At 31.1% G+C, this 14554-nt stretch overlaps 1 protein-coding gene across 2 annotated transcripts in view; it reads left to right on the top strand.

The window, feature by feature from the left end:
• Positions 1-14554, top strand: part of rap1gds1 (RAP1, GTP-GDP dissociation stimulator 1) — a 95189-nt gene that overhangs the window by 18018 nt on the left and 62617 nt on the right. For both annotated transcript variants that reach the window (XM_073835627.1, XM_073835626.1), the window contains exon 4: positions 11136-11261. In XM_073835627.1, the coding sequence (XP_073691728.1) occupies positions 11136-11261 (126 nt within the window). The remainder of the gene's footprint in view (positions 1-11135; positions 11262-14554) is intronic.

Here is a 14554-nt window from a genome sequence, read left to right as displayed (position 1 = left end):
GGCTTGACACCTTCATGATGTTCCGGAGAGTCTGATTGGCCATCTGAGTAAAATGAGCCCGCCTCCATGTCTCTAGGCCAATGTGATGCTGAGTTATACCCAATGCAAAATCCCTATGTAAATTACCATGGGTTTTCATGGGACGTCCCTTCACCATTATAAGTCGATGGGGGAAATTTGGAGAGCTCTTGCACCCCAGGGGTACAACTTTTACCCCATTGCGAGGAGTCTTCTCGCACAGCTTGATAGCCTCTCCAGATGTGGCGAATCAGGTGTTTCTACGAAATTCACTCTCGGCGCTACGTCCCGTCAAAAGTTGGCCGCAATGCATTGTCTATGGGATTTTGGGGGCGAATAAAAATGGGCTGTGACATCATCGTACCCCCAATGGTTTTAAAAAGTTCTCAGAATTTTTTGGTCAATGGGCCGCACAATTTGACGCCTATTTCGAGGGTCTACGACAAAAACTGCGGGAAGTAATTTTTTTGCATAAAGGGGGCGCTTGCACCCCTGGGGTACAACTTTTACCCCGTTGCGAGGTGTCTTCTCGCACAGCTTCCCAGCCTCCCCAAATGTGGCGAATCGCGTTTTTCTACAAAATTCCTGCTCGGTGGGACGTCCCATCAAAGTTGGCCGTAATGCATTGTCGTTGTAAATTTTGGGCAGGTTTTTTGCCCTGTGTGACATCAACATACCCCTGATCCCTTATAAAAGTCATAGCACACCGAATCTATATAGGACGCACGATTTGATGCCTTTCGAGGGTCGATGACAAAAACTGCGGGACTAGTTACGCGCCGAAAAACGTACGGAAGAAGTAAGAAGAATAATAATAATAATCACGCACAACAGTAATAGTGAAAAATTAAAATTTTTAACTTGATGTACTAAAAAACAATAACAAAAAAAAAAAAACTATAATTGAAATAATACGTTTAATAAAAAATATATAGGCATAAAAAAACCTAATAAAATTGGCAAAACACAACAAAATTACTAAAACTAACTAAAAACTAAATGTCTAATATATAAAATCTAACTTTAAACGATGAAAATGAATTACTTGAAATAAAATAAAATAAAATAAAATGCAAAAAGCTAAAACTTATTTTCTTTCAGCTGGTTTCCAAGGCATAATTTCTCATTTAATTTTTTAACTTGATATACTAAAAAACAAAAACAAAAAAAACTATAATTGAAATAATACGTTTAATAAAAAATATATAGGCATAAAAAAACCTAATAAAATTGGCAAAACACAACAAAATTACTAAAACTAACTAAAAACTAAATGTCTAATATATAAAATCTAACTTTAAACGATGAAAATGAATTACTTGAAATAAAATAAAATAAAATAAAATGCAAAAAGCTAAAACTTATTTTCTTTCAGCTGGTTTCCAAGGCATAATTTCTCATTTAATTTTTTAACTTGATATACTAAAAAACAAAAACAAAAAAAACTATAATTGAAATAATACGTTTAATAAAAAATATATAGGCATAAAAAAACCTAATAAAATTGGCAAAACACAACAAAATTACTAAAACTAACTAAAAACGAAATGTCAGATATATAAAATCTAACTTTAAACGATGAAAATGAATTACTTGAAATAAAATAAAATAAAATGTAAAAAGCTAAAACTTATTTTCTTTCAGGTAGTTGCCAAGGCAAATATTTTTTTTTTAACTTGATGTGCTAAAAAACAAAAAGTGTAAACTGAAATGATAAAATGAATAAAAACTATATAGGCATAAAAAACTAATAAATAACAAAAACAGAACAAAATAAAACTATCTAAAAAGAAAATGTAAAATATAACCTTAAACTAAAACGATGAAAATTAATTACTTGAAATAAAATTCTATAAAATATAAAAAGCTAAAACTTTTTTCTCATTTTGTTTTTAACTTGATGTACTAAAAACAAATACTATAAGTGAAATAATAAAATAAATAAAAACTAATATACGCATAAAAAACGCAATAAAAATAACAAAAGCACAACAAAATTACTAAAAAAGACAATTTAAAATATAACCTTAAACTGAAACGGTGAAAATTAATTACTTGAAATAAAATACAATAAAACATAAAAAATTTTACTTTTTCAGCTAGTTGCCAAAGTATAATTTCTCATTTTATTAAAAAAAAAAACATACAGACAAAAAAATAAAATAAACCAACTAATACTAGTAAGAAAATAAAAATATGAAAATATTATAAAAATAAAAACTAATTCAAAACTAGATAATAAAATAACACTGGTCCCGTTCCTTGTTAAATAATAAACCACTGATATGACTGAAATCTACATTTTGTCTGTATGTTCATGATGTTTTACTTTTAAATTTAGTTTTCTACAAACGTACTGTTCAGTTCTTTGGAGATCATTTCTTTTAAATAAGAAAAAAAAGAGTGAATCTTTCAGAAAGATTGAGGTAATAAAAATATCTGGCATTGTAATTTCTCTGAGTTCAGAGCCCTAATATACTGCCTTCATTTCCACTAGCTTTAGTAAAGCTCGGTACTATCATCCTTAATAGAAATCTTTTTTTAAATAAGAAAATAAATCAGTTTTTGCCTCTCAGATCTGTTTGTTTGTCTCTGCTATTCTCTGCTGCTTCTCCCCCAGTTCACTGCCGCTGCAGTGGAGTCTGTGGCCGCTCATGCGTGTCATTATTACTGCTATTGACAGCGTGAAGGAAATGATAGGCTCGCATGTAAGCTATAAGATCAGCGCAGCAGAACCAGTCGATCTCAAAACACACAAACAGATTAAAATTGAGTTGACTCGTAAACACAGCGCACTACGCATGATGCAGTCCTGAGATATGTGAAAATAAAGATTTCTAAACTGCAGTAAACACCTTTAAATTACTACTCTTGATAAAATATTTTTTTATTTAATAATCACATTTAGATTAGGACTGCATGTAACAATTGTTTTGAAAGTGAATGTCAGATATTGCTTTAATTAACAATTTAACAGGTAATAAAATAAAAGTAATAAAATAATGCTGTGAATGTATGCTGTTCATGCTGCGCAAAAATGGAATTTAAAATCCAAATGTTGCATGCAATATTAATTGCATGTAGGTTTTCTCATTAAAAAAACAAGTTATTATCGGTTTTATCCATGTTTTGCTATTGAGGTCCTGATTTCAATCTAATTACATTGTCTGTAAAATATTTTGTAGGATATTATAGGGATAGTTCATCCAAAAAAAGAAAATTCTGTCATAATTTACTCACCCTCATGTCGTTTCAATCCTGTAAAAATTTTGTTTATCTTCAAAACACATCTCTAATATTCTGTCTATCCATTGAAAGTCTAGGTAATTAACATTTTCAAGCTTCAAAATGACAGGGTATAGAATCCTGTTTCCGATACTAAATAAAAAATAAAAAAAGGTTATTACGTCTTTTTATCTTGCAATTCTGACTTTTTTTCTCCAAATTGTGATATAAACTCACAATTACGTGAAATAAAGGTAGAATTGCAAAATAAACTGTTTCTTGAAAATGCGAGTTTGTATCTCACAATTCTGACTTTTCCCGCAATTGTGTGTTTATATTTTGCAATTCTGACTTTGCAGTTAAATTTGCAGTTGTGAGTTACAAAGTCAAATTTTGAGGGGGGGGGAAGACTGATATGTTCTTAGTATTGCGAGTTCTGAGAAAAAAAGTCTGAATTTCGAGTTTATATCTCAGTTCTGACTATGTTTCTTAGAACTACAACTTCATATCACGCAATTCTGACTTTAGAACTCACAATTGCAAGTTCATATCAGAATTCTGAGGGGAAAAAAATCAGAATTTCAAGATGTAAACAATTGCAAGAAAAGTCAGAATTGTGAGATAAAAACGAGCAATTATGACTTTTTTCATGAAAATGTGAGTTTGTGTCTCATAATTCTGACTTTTCTCACAATTGTGTGTTTATATTTCGCAATTCTGACTTTTTTTCTCAGGATTGTGAGATATAAACCTGCAAATGTGAGTTAAAAAGTAAATTTTTTAAGGGCGGGAGACTGATATGTTCTCAAAATTGCGAGTTCTGAGAAAAAAAGTCTGAATTTTGAGTTTATATCTTACAGTTTTGACTATGTTTCTCAGAACTACAACTTCATATCACGCAATTCTGACTTTATAACTCACAATCGCGAGTTCATATCAGAATTCTGAGGGGAAAAAAGACAGAATTGTGAGATTAAAAATGGGCAAGTATGACTTTTTTTTTGCGAAAATGTGGGTTTGTATCTCACAATTCTGACTTTTCTCGCAATTGTGTGTTTATATTTCGCAATTCTGACTTTTTTCCTCCCAATTCTGACTTTTTTTCTCTGAATTGTGAGATATAAACTTGCAATTGTGATGTACAAAGTCCAATTTTTTAATGGGGGGGACTGATATGTTCTCAAAATTGCGAGTTCTGAGAAAAAAAGTCAGAATTTTGAGTTTATATCTTACAGTTTTGACTGTTTCTCAGAACTACAACTTCATATCATGTAATTCTGACTTTATAACTCACAATTGCGAGTTCATATCAGAATTCTGAGGGAAAAAAAGACAGAATTGTGAGATAAAAATTGGCAAGTATGACTTTTTTTTTGCGAAAATGTGGGTTTGTATCTCACAATTCTGATTTTTCTCGCAATTGTGTGTTTATATTTCGCAATTCGAACTTTTTTCCTCCCAATTCAGACTTTTTTTCTCAGGATTGTGAGATATAAACCCGCAAATGTGAGTTAAAAAGTAAAATTTTTGAGGGGGGAAAACACTGATATGTTCTCAGAATTGCAAGTTCTGAGAAAAAAAGTCTGAATTTTGAGTTTATATCTCACAGTTTTGACTGTTTCTCAGAACTACAACTTGTATAACTTACATATCATGCAATTCTGACTTTATAACTCACAGTCGCGAGTTCATATGAGAATTCTGAGGGAAAAAAAAGACAGAATTGTGAGATAAAAATTCGCAAGTATGACTTTTTTTTTGCAAAAATGTGGGTTTGTATCTCACAATTCTGACTTTTCTCGCAATTGTGTTTATATTTTGCGATTCAAACTTTTTTCCTCCCAATTCAGACTTTTTTTCTCAGGATTGTGAGAAATAAACCCGCAAATGTGAGTTAAAAAGTAAAATTTTTGAGGGGGGAAAACACTGATATATTCTCAGAATTGCGAGTTCTGAGAAAAAAAGTCTGAATTTCGCAGTTGATTATATTTCTCAGAAATGCAACTATATATCACGCCGTTCTCACTTTGTAACACAATTGTGAGTTTACATCAGAAAGTCTGAATTGTAAGATGTAAACTCACAATTGTGAGACAAAAATTCAGAATAGTGAGATAAAAACTTGCAATTATGAGTTTTTTTCTCAAATGCGAGTTCTCACAATTCTGTCTTTATCGCAATTGTGTCTATATTTCGCAATTCTGACTTTTTTCCTCCCAATTCTGACTTTTTTTCTCTGAATTGTGAGATATAAACTTGCAATTGTGAGTTACAAAGTCCAATTTTTTAAGGGCGGGAGACTGATATGTTCTCAAAATTGCGAGTTCTGAGAAAAAAAGTCTGAATTTTGAGTTTATATCTTACAGTTTTGTTTCTCAGAACTACAACTTCATATCATGCAATTCTGACTTTATAACTCACAATTGCGAGTTCATATCAGAATTCTGAGGGAAAAAAGACAGAAATGTGAGATAAAAATTGGCAAGTATGACTTTTTTTTGCGAAAATGTGGGTTTGTATCTCACAATTCTGACTTTTCTCGCAATTGTGTGTTTATATTTCGCAATTCTGACTTTTTTCCTCCCAATTCTGACTTTTTTTCTCTGAATTGTGAGATATAAACTTGCAATTGTGAGTTACAAAGTCCAATTTTTTAAGGGCGGGAGACTGATATGTTCTCAAAATTGCGAGTTCTGAGAAAAAAAGGCTGAATTTTGAGTTTATATCTTACAGTTTTGTTTCTCAGAACTACAACTTCATATCATGCAATTCTGACTTTATAACTCACAATTGCGAGTTCATATCAGAATTCTGAGGGAAAAAAGACAGAATTGTGAGATAAAAAAAACTTTTTTTTGTGAAAATGTGGGTTTGTATCTCACAATTCTGAGCTTTCTCGCAATTGTGTGTTTATATTTCGCAATTCAGACTTTTTTTCCTCCCAATTCTGACTTTTTTTCTCAGGATTGTGAGATATAAACCCGCAAATGTGAGTTAAAAAGTAACATTTTTGAGGGGGGAAAACACTGATATGTTCTCAGAATTGTGAGTTCTGAGAAAAAAGGCAGAATTTCGAGTTTATATCTCGCAGTTGATTATATTTCTAAGAAATGCAACTATCTATCACGCAGTTCTCACTTTGAAACCCAATTGTGAGTTTATATCAGAAAGTCTGAATTGTGAGATGTAAACTCACAATTGTGAGACAAAAATTCAGAATAGTGAGATAAAAACTTGCAATTATGAGTTTTTTTCTCAAATGCGAGTTCTCACAATTCTGTCTTTATCGCAATTGTGTCTATATCTCGCAATTCTGACTTTTTTCCTCGCAATTCTAACTTTTTTTCTCTGAATTGTGAGATATAAACTTGCAATTGTGAGTTACAAAGTCCAATTTTTTAATGGGGAGGACTGATATGTTCTCAAAATTGCGAGTTCTGAGAAAAAAAGTCTGAATTTTGAGTTTATATCTTACAGTTTTGTTTCTCAGAACTACAACTTCATATCATGCAATTCTGACTTTATAACTCACAATTGCGAGTTCAAATCAGAATTCTGATGGAAAAAAGACAGAATTGTGAGATAAAAATTGGCAAGTATGACTTTTTTTTGCGAAAATGTGGGTTTGTATCTCACAATTCTGACTTTTCTCACAATTGTGTGTTTATATTTCGCAATTCGGACTTTTTCCCTCCCAATTCTGACTTTTTTTTCTCAGGGTTGTGAGATATAAACCTGCAAATGTGAGTTAAAAAGTAACATTTTTGAGGGGGGAAAACACTGATATGTTCTCAGAATGGTGTTCTGATTATATTTCTCAGAAATGCAACTATATATCACGTAATTCTCACTTTGTAACTCACAATTGCAAGTTCATTTCAGAATTATGAAAAAAAAAGTCCGAATTGCAACTTTATATCACACAATTCTGACTTTATAACTCACAATTTTCTGAGGAATTCTGAGGAAAAAAGTCAGAATTGGGAGATAAAAAGTCGCAATTCTGACTTTTTCTTGAAAATGCACGTTTGTATCTTGCGATTCTGCCTTTTTTTTCTCTTTAAATTCTTACTTTTTTTCCAGAATTGTGTTACATAAACTTGCAATTGCGAATTAAAAGTCCAGTATTTGAGGGGGGAAAAGACTGATATGTTCTGAGAAATATACTCAGAATTGCGTGATATACATTTTTTTGTCTTAAAATTTGCAAGTTTATATATCATTCTGAGAAAATTCTTAGAATCGTGAAATATAAACTCACAATTGTGAGTTAAAAAGTAAAATTTTTGAGGGGGAAAGACTGATATGTTCTTAATATATAGTTCATATCTCACAGTTCTGAATATATATTTCTCAGAATTGCAACTTTATATCACACAATTCTGACTTTATTATTCGCATTTGTGAGTTCATGTCAGAATTCTGAGAAAAAAGTCAGAATTGGAAAATGTAAACGTGCAGTTTCTGAATTGTGAGATAAAAAGTCGCAATTTAGATTTTTCTCAAAAATGCACGTTTCTATCTCGCAATTCTGACATTTTTCTCAGTATTGCAAGTTTATATATCAGAATTCAGAGAAAAAAAGTCAGAATTGTCAGATGATGTCTCAATTGTCATTTTGCATCACAAAATGATCCATATATGTGACCCTGGACCACAAAACCAGTCATAAGGTTAAATTTTACAAAACTCAGATGTATACATCACATGAAATCTCAATAAATAAGCTTTCTATTGATGTATGGTTTGTTAGGATAGGACAATATTTGACCAAGATACATCTATTTGAAAATCAGGAATCTGAGGGTGGAAAAAAATCAAAATACTGAGAAAATCACCTTTAAAGTTGTCCAAGTTAGGTTCTTAACAATGCATATTACTAATCAAAAATTACATTCTGATATATTTACAGTAGGAATTTTACAAAAAATCTTCATGGAACATGATCTTTACTTAATTTCCTAATGATTTTTGGCATAAAAGAAAAATCTATAATTTTGACCCATACAATGTATTTTTGGCTATTGCTACAAATATACCCCAGCGACTTAAGACTGGTTTTGTGGTCCAGGGTCACATATATCGAGTGGTTTAATCAAACTCTTTCTGAAGAAAAACGATGATTTCAGATCAACAGATTTAATTAGTAAATAACGTGATCAAATAGGGTAAATGCATGTTTTGAGATTTCATTTTTGAGATTTATATAATGTCATAACAATAACATTTATAATATTTCAAATGTGTTTTACTTTTATGAGTGTACCATTTGCCAGTTTTGACTGTTTTTAGCTACGCGATTCTCTGTGGAAGTCTTTCTTTGTCAAAATCCAGTCACAGATGTGATGTTAACAGAGTTGAATAACAGCTTGGCTGAACTAGAGTACAGGAGAGATTTCTGAGTACAGCTGAAATTGTATTTATCCACATTGCTTTGTAGACGTAATTTCAGTCTGTTTTTGAACTCTGTTTGACAGAACCAGTCGTTCGTCTACAGATAAGCTACTTTGTTTACGCAACAGCAGATCAGCTATTAAATTTATTGTGCGTGAGCACACGAGCGCAGCGTATAATTCTGTGTTCTTTGATCAGCTTAATTAGTTTCTCTGATCACTGCTTTTTAAGTACTAAATCTTTAAAAATATATGTATTTGCTATTTGATTTAATTAACATTTATTAAATATTAACCAGGCTCTGGTGTGGTATCTTCAAAGAAAATGAGCTTGGAGAAAAACAGCAATTACTAAATCTTCCCCAAATCGCCATTTTAAAAGTCACTGGGCTTTTACGTCCTCGTTTGCAATTACAGCTCTAGCGCATCAACCTGCAATCCAGCAATCCTGCAGAGTCAGTGCGCTTCTTCACCTAAAGCTTTTAGTCTAATTACGCAAGTGTTTCTTTAAAGCACACTTCAGACAGATAGAGCTGGGCTTTGGAAGTGTATGGAGAGCGCCTGAGATAAAAAGGTTAAAATAATGAATGGCCTTTTAGCAGTTTGCTAGGTAGCTAATGACAGTGGACCTGCTGGCGTGCCAGATCTCTGGCAGCTCCTGCTGGCATTCGGCTGTCAGCATTCCTCGGGGAACATCTGCGTTTCATCTGCGACGTCTCCAGCACTTTCTAAAGATACATTTTAAGATTTCAGTGATGCATTTGATACAGTATGGTTTACCGTGCTGTTACTATGGTGCAGTGATTATGGTAATTCCTTAGCACCAGTGTTGTTGTTTTTGTTGTTAACTAAGACTTAAACTATGATTGATAGATAGATACAATTTAAATGTATTTTTTCAATGTAAATTTTTAAGTTGAATTAATTAATGTAATATATAAATATATAAACATTAAGTAAAAAAAAAAATAAGGCTGAAATAAAATGTCTGTATTATATGAAAACTTGAGCTTGTGCACTAAAACTTTCATAAGAAGCGATTATTTACTCTGGAACTGACCATTTACAAATATTTAAATATTTTTTTGTTTATGGATATCTTATGGATATAAATATAAATACATATGGATATAAGAAATGGACATAAAAAATAATTTAATTAAAAGAAATGTGAATGATACTGCATGCCAGTGTTGTTAATGTTAACCAAAATTAAAAATTGTATTTATTTATTTATTTATTTATTTTTGTTTTGGATAATTGCACTAAATCGGAAATAAAATACAAATATTAATATTAGATGAAATCTTAAATGTTGCATTGTCTACTAAATGAAATAAGATATGTTTAAGTTGAAGTACTGTTGCTATTACTAAAATTAAAGCTGAAATAAAAACTAAAAAGCTAAATAGAAATATAAAATGACAAATGCACAAAACAAAATGACTACAAACCAAATTAAAAAGAAAACTGAAAATATAAAAAAGCAAGTAAAAATATTAATACCTAATAATTATCAAATTATTATTAATACTGAAAGAATACACTACCAGTCAAAAGGTTTTAAAAAGTATGATTTTTAATGTCTTTTTTTAAAGAAGTCTCTTCTGCTCATCAAGCCTGCATTTATTTGATCGAAGAAAATATAGAAATATATTTTCTTTCTTAAAATTATTTCCTGTGATTTCAAAGCTGAATTTTTAGCATCATTACTCCAGTCTTCAGTGTCACATGATCCTTCAGAAATCATTCTAATATTTTGATTTGCTGCTCTAAATAACATTTATTATTGTTATTATTATGTTAAAAACAGCTGATTATTGATTTTTGATAAACAGAAAATTCAAAAGAACAGCATTTATCTGAAATAGAAGCCTTTTGTAACATTATAAATATCTTTATTGTTATTTTTGATCAATTTAAAGCATCCTTGATAAATAAAAGCATAAATTTCTATCATTTCATGTTACAAAAGCTTTTTTATTTCAGATAAATGCTGATCATTGGATCTTTCTATTCATCAAACAATTCTAAAAAAAATTTACTCAACTGATTAGAATAATCAAAATAAATGTTTCTTGAGCAGCAGATCAGCATATTAGAATGATTTCTGAAGAGTCTTGTGAAACTGAATACTGGAGTAATGATACTAAAAAATCAACTTTGATCACAGGAATAAATTAAATTTTAAAATATATTCAAACAGAAAACAGTTATTTTAAATAGTAAAAATATTTCACAATATTACTGCTTTTGCTGTACTTTGGATCAAACAAATGCTAATTGGGTGAAATAAAAATAAATTTATATGAGTTTTTTGGATTTTTAGTGACTTTTAAAAGATTCTTTTTTTGATCCCTTTATGGCTCCAATTGTTGGTATTTTCTATTAGAACTTATTATATTAACTTCACAACAGAAAGTGAATATAAGCTTGATTTTAAATCAGTGGTTATCTGATGATGTTTTATTGAGCTGAAATCATTGTGGCTCTCTGCAGAATTCATGAGGAGCCCATGTGTGGAAGCAGGCCTCATTCCTCCACTGGTTCAGCTGCTAAACTGTAAGGACCAGGAAATACTGCTCCAGACGGGACGAGCCCTCGGCAACATCTGCTACGACAGCCGTAAGTGCCCATTATCACTCCCTCAGCCTTTCCCAGCCCCGCCGCGTCTACTGTGAGATATTTCAGAGTCTCTGGGCTGATCTGAAGAGGAACTGCTGCTACAGTTGTCTGAATGAGTGACATGAGGCAGGCAGTGCAGCTCATAGTTGAGCGAGAAGCTAGTTTTGAGATCTCTGACTAAACTTTTCCTGCACTTTTTCATTTCACACATGGCTTCCAAAAGTAATTGTACAAGAACTGCTGAATTCTTGATTCTAAATGGTTGACAGACGTCCTAAAGTGTGATTTTTAAGATGGTACGTGAATGTGGTGTAAGTGAATTATTGAATTTATACACACTTTGACTTCAATACTGAACAAAATTGATGAATTTGCAGTGGTTGGTAATTGAAATTATATCTTGCATCTATGTTAAATTGTCACATTTTTCTTTTTGCCATAGAGATATGACTAAAAAAGTCACAATTGTGTCTATTTGTTAATTGTGACTTTTTTTTGGAATAAAAATGGGAGAAATAAAGTGCGTCGAGCAGCTTTTAGGATCACAACTGAGTCGAGTGATTTTGACTAAGGAAAAGATGAGGACGCAGCCATCTTTCTGCAGTTTTATTGAATTAATCAAGTGATTCCCATCTGCGGCTGCTTAAAACTATTAAAACGTAAATCATATCTTAAAAATTAGGTTCTCAAAGTGTTATTTTAACTCTATTTGTGTTTATACTAGTGTAATACTATGCACTAACATTGAAAAAATCACTTTTAATGATTATATGCAATTTAAAATATACATTTGAAATGTTGCTGACTCAATCTGTACTGTACAGATTGTTTTCTAATTAAATGCTTTCTAAAGTGAGAAAGTCGCTCCATTAACTCCATCTACAACCAATTAACATGCAGCAAATCATGCTTCATGGCTGTAACTTTAACTGTAGGAAGAAAAAATAAGACAAGCAAGTTATAATGCACTGCATCACTTAATGTCTTGTAAGTTTACATTTTCATTTCAAAACTGACTTGGTATCTCAGTATATATATATATATAATTTTTATATTACTTTTTCATTTTAAAATTATGACTTAGTATCTCATAATTGTGAGATACCTCAGTTTCAGGTCTTATAATAACCTTTTATGCCACAATTGTCACAGTTCCTTAGTAGCTAATTATTTTATGTCATAATTATAACTTAATATCTTATATGTTTGAATTTTTGTGACTTAGTTTCAGATGTTTTTTGTACTTTTTTTCCTCATAATTTTGAACTTTTGTCATTCTTATGACTAAGCATATCATAATTTTCACTTTTTATGCCATAATTATCACTTAATATCAAAATTATGACTTAGTATCTCAATTTCAAATCTTATAATATCTTATGTCACAATTGTGACAGTGACTTAGTATCTAATTTTTTATGTCATACTTTTGACTTTAATTGATTTATGACTTTGTCGTAATTTACATTTTTTAGGTCATGCATATAAACTACGAAGATGTCAGACAGAGGTAGATCTAAGAGGGCAATCTAAAATGCTTTAATAATTATTTAGAAATATTTCTGCACAAAATTTGTAACCTTCCTTTTTGTACAAATGTTTGAGTTGTTGATGATATTTCAGAATTTAACAGAAAGAAGACCACCGTTTTTAGTTAAAATATGAATAATTTCTAATAATGACCACTTTAAATGGCCACAGTCATGTTAATGGTTATGTTTTATAAAATTAAATTAGGTTAAAATGAACACACGTCTTCCTTAGTGTTAATAATAAAGTTTTCTATGGGAATAAATATGACAAAACAGTTTGTAAACTTTTTTTTTATAAAATGGATAATTACGGCCCTTGATTCTGATTGTTTGTAAATTACTCCACAAACGTGCATCTTTGTAAACCATGGCTTCTTGGGGCTTATTGCTTTAATAATTAGTATTCGATTGATCTTTAATCCTGATATGTAGAGCTCGACCGATATATCGATTTACCTATATTATCGTTTTTTTTAAAAAGAGTGTTTTTTACACTAACATTGAGAAATTTTAAGTATGTTATAGACTTCTCACTAAAACCCTAAAGAATCATATCAACTGACCTCTTTAACATTTACTATATAACCATTATTTCACTAATACACATCTAAAAAAAAATTACAACTCAATGGAAATTAATGAATTATTGTTTAAGTGTAGTTCTGTGTAAATGCATAGATAAAGAGCACTTTGTCAGAATCTAGAATGACAAAAACATTAGTAATTCTGATGTAACATACCAATAGAGAAATGCAATAAAATATTGTGTTATTCCAATATTCCAGAAAATATTATTCAGTGAATTAGCATTATCCAGTGAATTATTCTTCACTCTTTATATTAAACAGCTTATAAACCAATTAAAACTTTAGACTCCTGTTGTTTATTTATTTTCTCCATTCGAAAACATTAAACACATTCTACATTTATTTTGCTTGTTAGTGTTGCAGCTGATGCTTTTTATAAATACAGTGTTCATATTGTTGTAATATGGAGATTAAATTTAACATGAGAGACGATTTTTTATTTATTTAGGATGACTGAAAGGAGGAAAAATCAAAGTGAAGTATGGATTTACATCACTTAGTCATTTATTTACACTATAACAGTAAATAAATATTGGTTATCGGGCACATAAACGCAAATAATCGGTATCGGTAAAAAAAAAAAATCAATATCAGTTGATCACTATCGATATGTATCACTTGCAATTAAGTAATATGTAATAATATCTATTAAATATCCAAATACTTTGAGATGATTTATGTGGCCACTGACAGATAGGAATTAAATGGCATTGCATTAGGAGCCGTCGGCAAATGGACACAGATGTGTTTAATGGTGAAGCTGATTGACAGGGCAGCTGAACTTGATCGCAGATGGCTCTGACCCTTTGTCGGAGATGACACATGCCATCGTCATGCTTTTCACTCAAGGGCTTCGTTGACTTGCACACCCCACGCATTATTTGTCTTTTTCAGCGTCCAAAACCAATCACAGAAGCCAATTTGGGAATTTGTTTTCACTATTCAGATCTTTTACTTTGTTCTGTTGTGTTTAAATCACGTTCTCTCTTCTTGTCCACTGTCTTCCTGATTTGTGTTATAAAAGGCAGGCGTCGTAGACTCGGTGTGGGCAAGCATCAGTGTAAACAAACCTGCAACATTGTTCATGGCAGCTAAGCTGACTCATATCTGACACAAACACCGTCATCTGCTCACAGAGCTTCCTGGAAAACTTCGCTTAAATATAAATTGCTGG

Source organism: Garra rufa, chromosome 3, assembly GCF_049309525.1.
Source record: "Garra rufa chromosome 3, GarRuf1.0, whole genome shotgun sequence".
Taxonomy (NCBI): Eukaryota; Metazoa; Chordata; class Actinopteri; order Cypriniformes; family Cyprinidae; genus Garra; species Garra rufa.
Note: the sequence above shows the minus strand (reverse complement) of the source record. Positions and strands in the feature narration are given on the sequence as shown.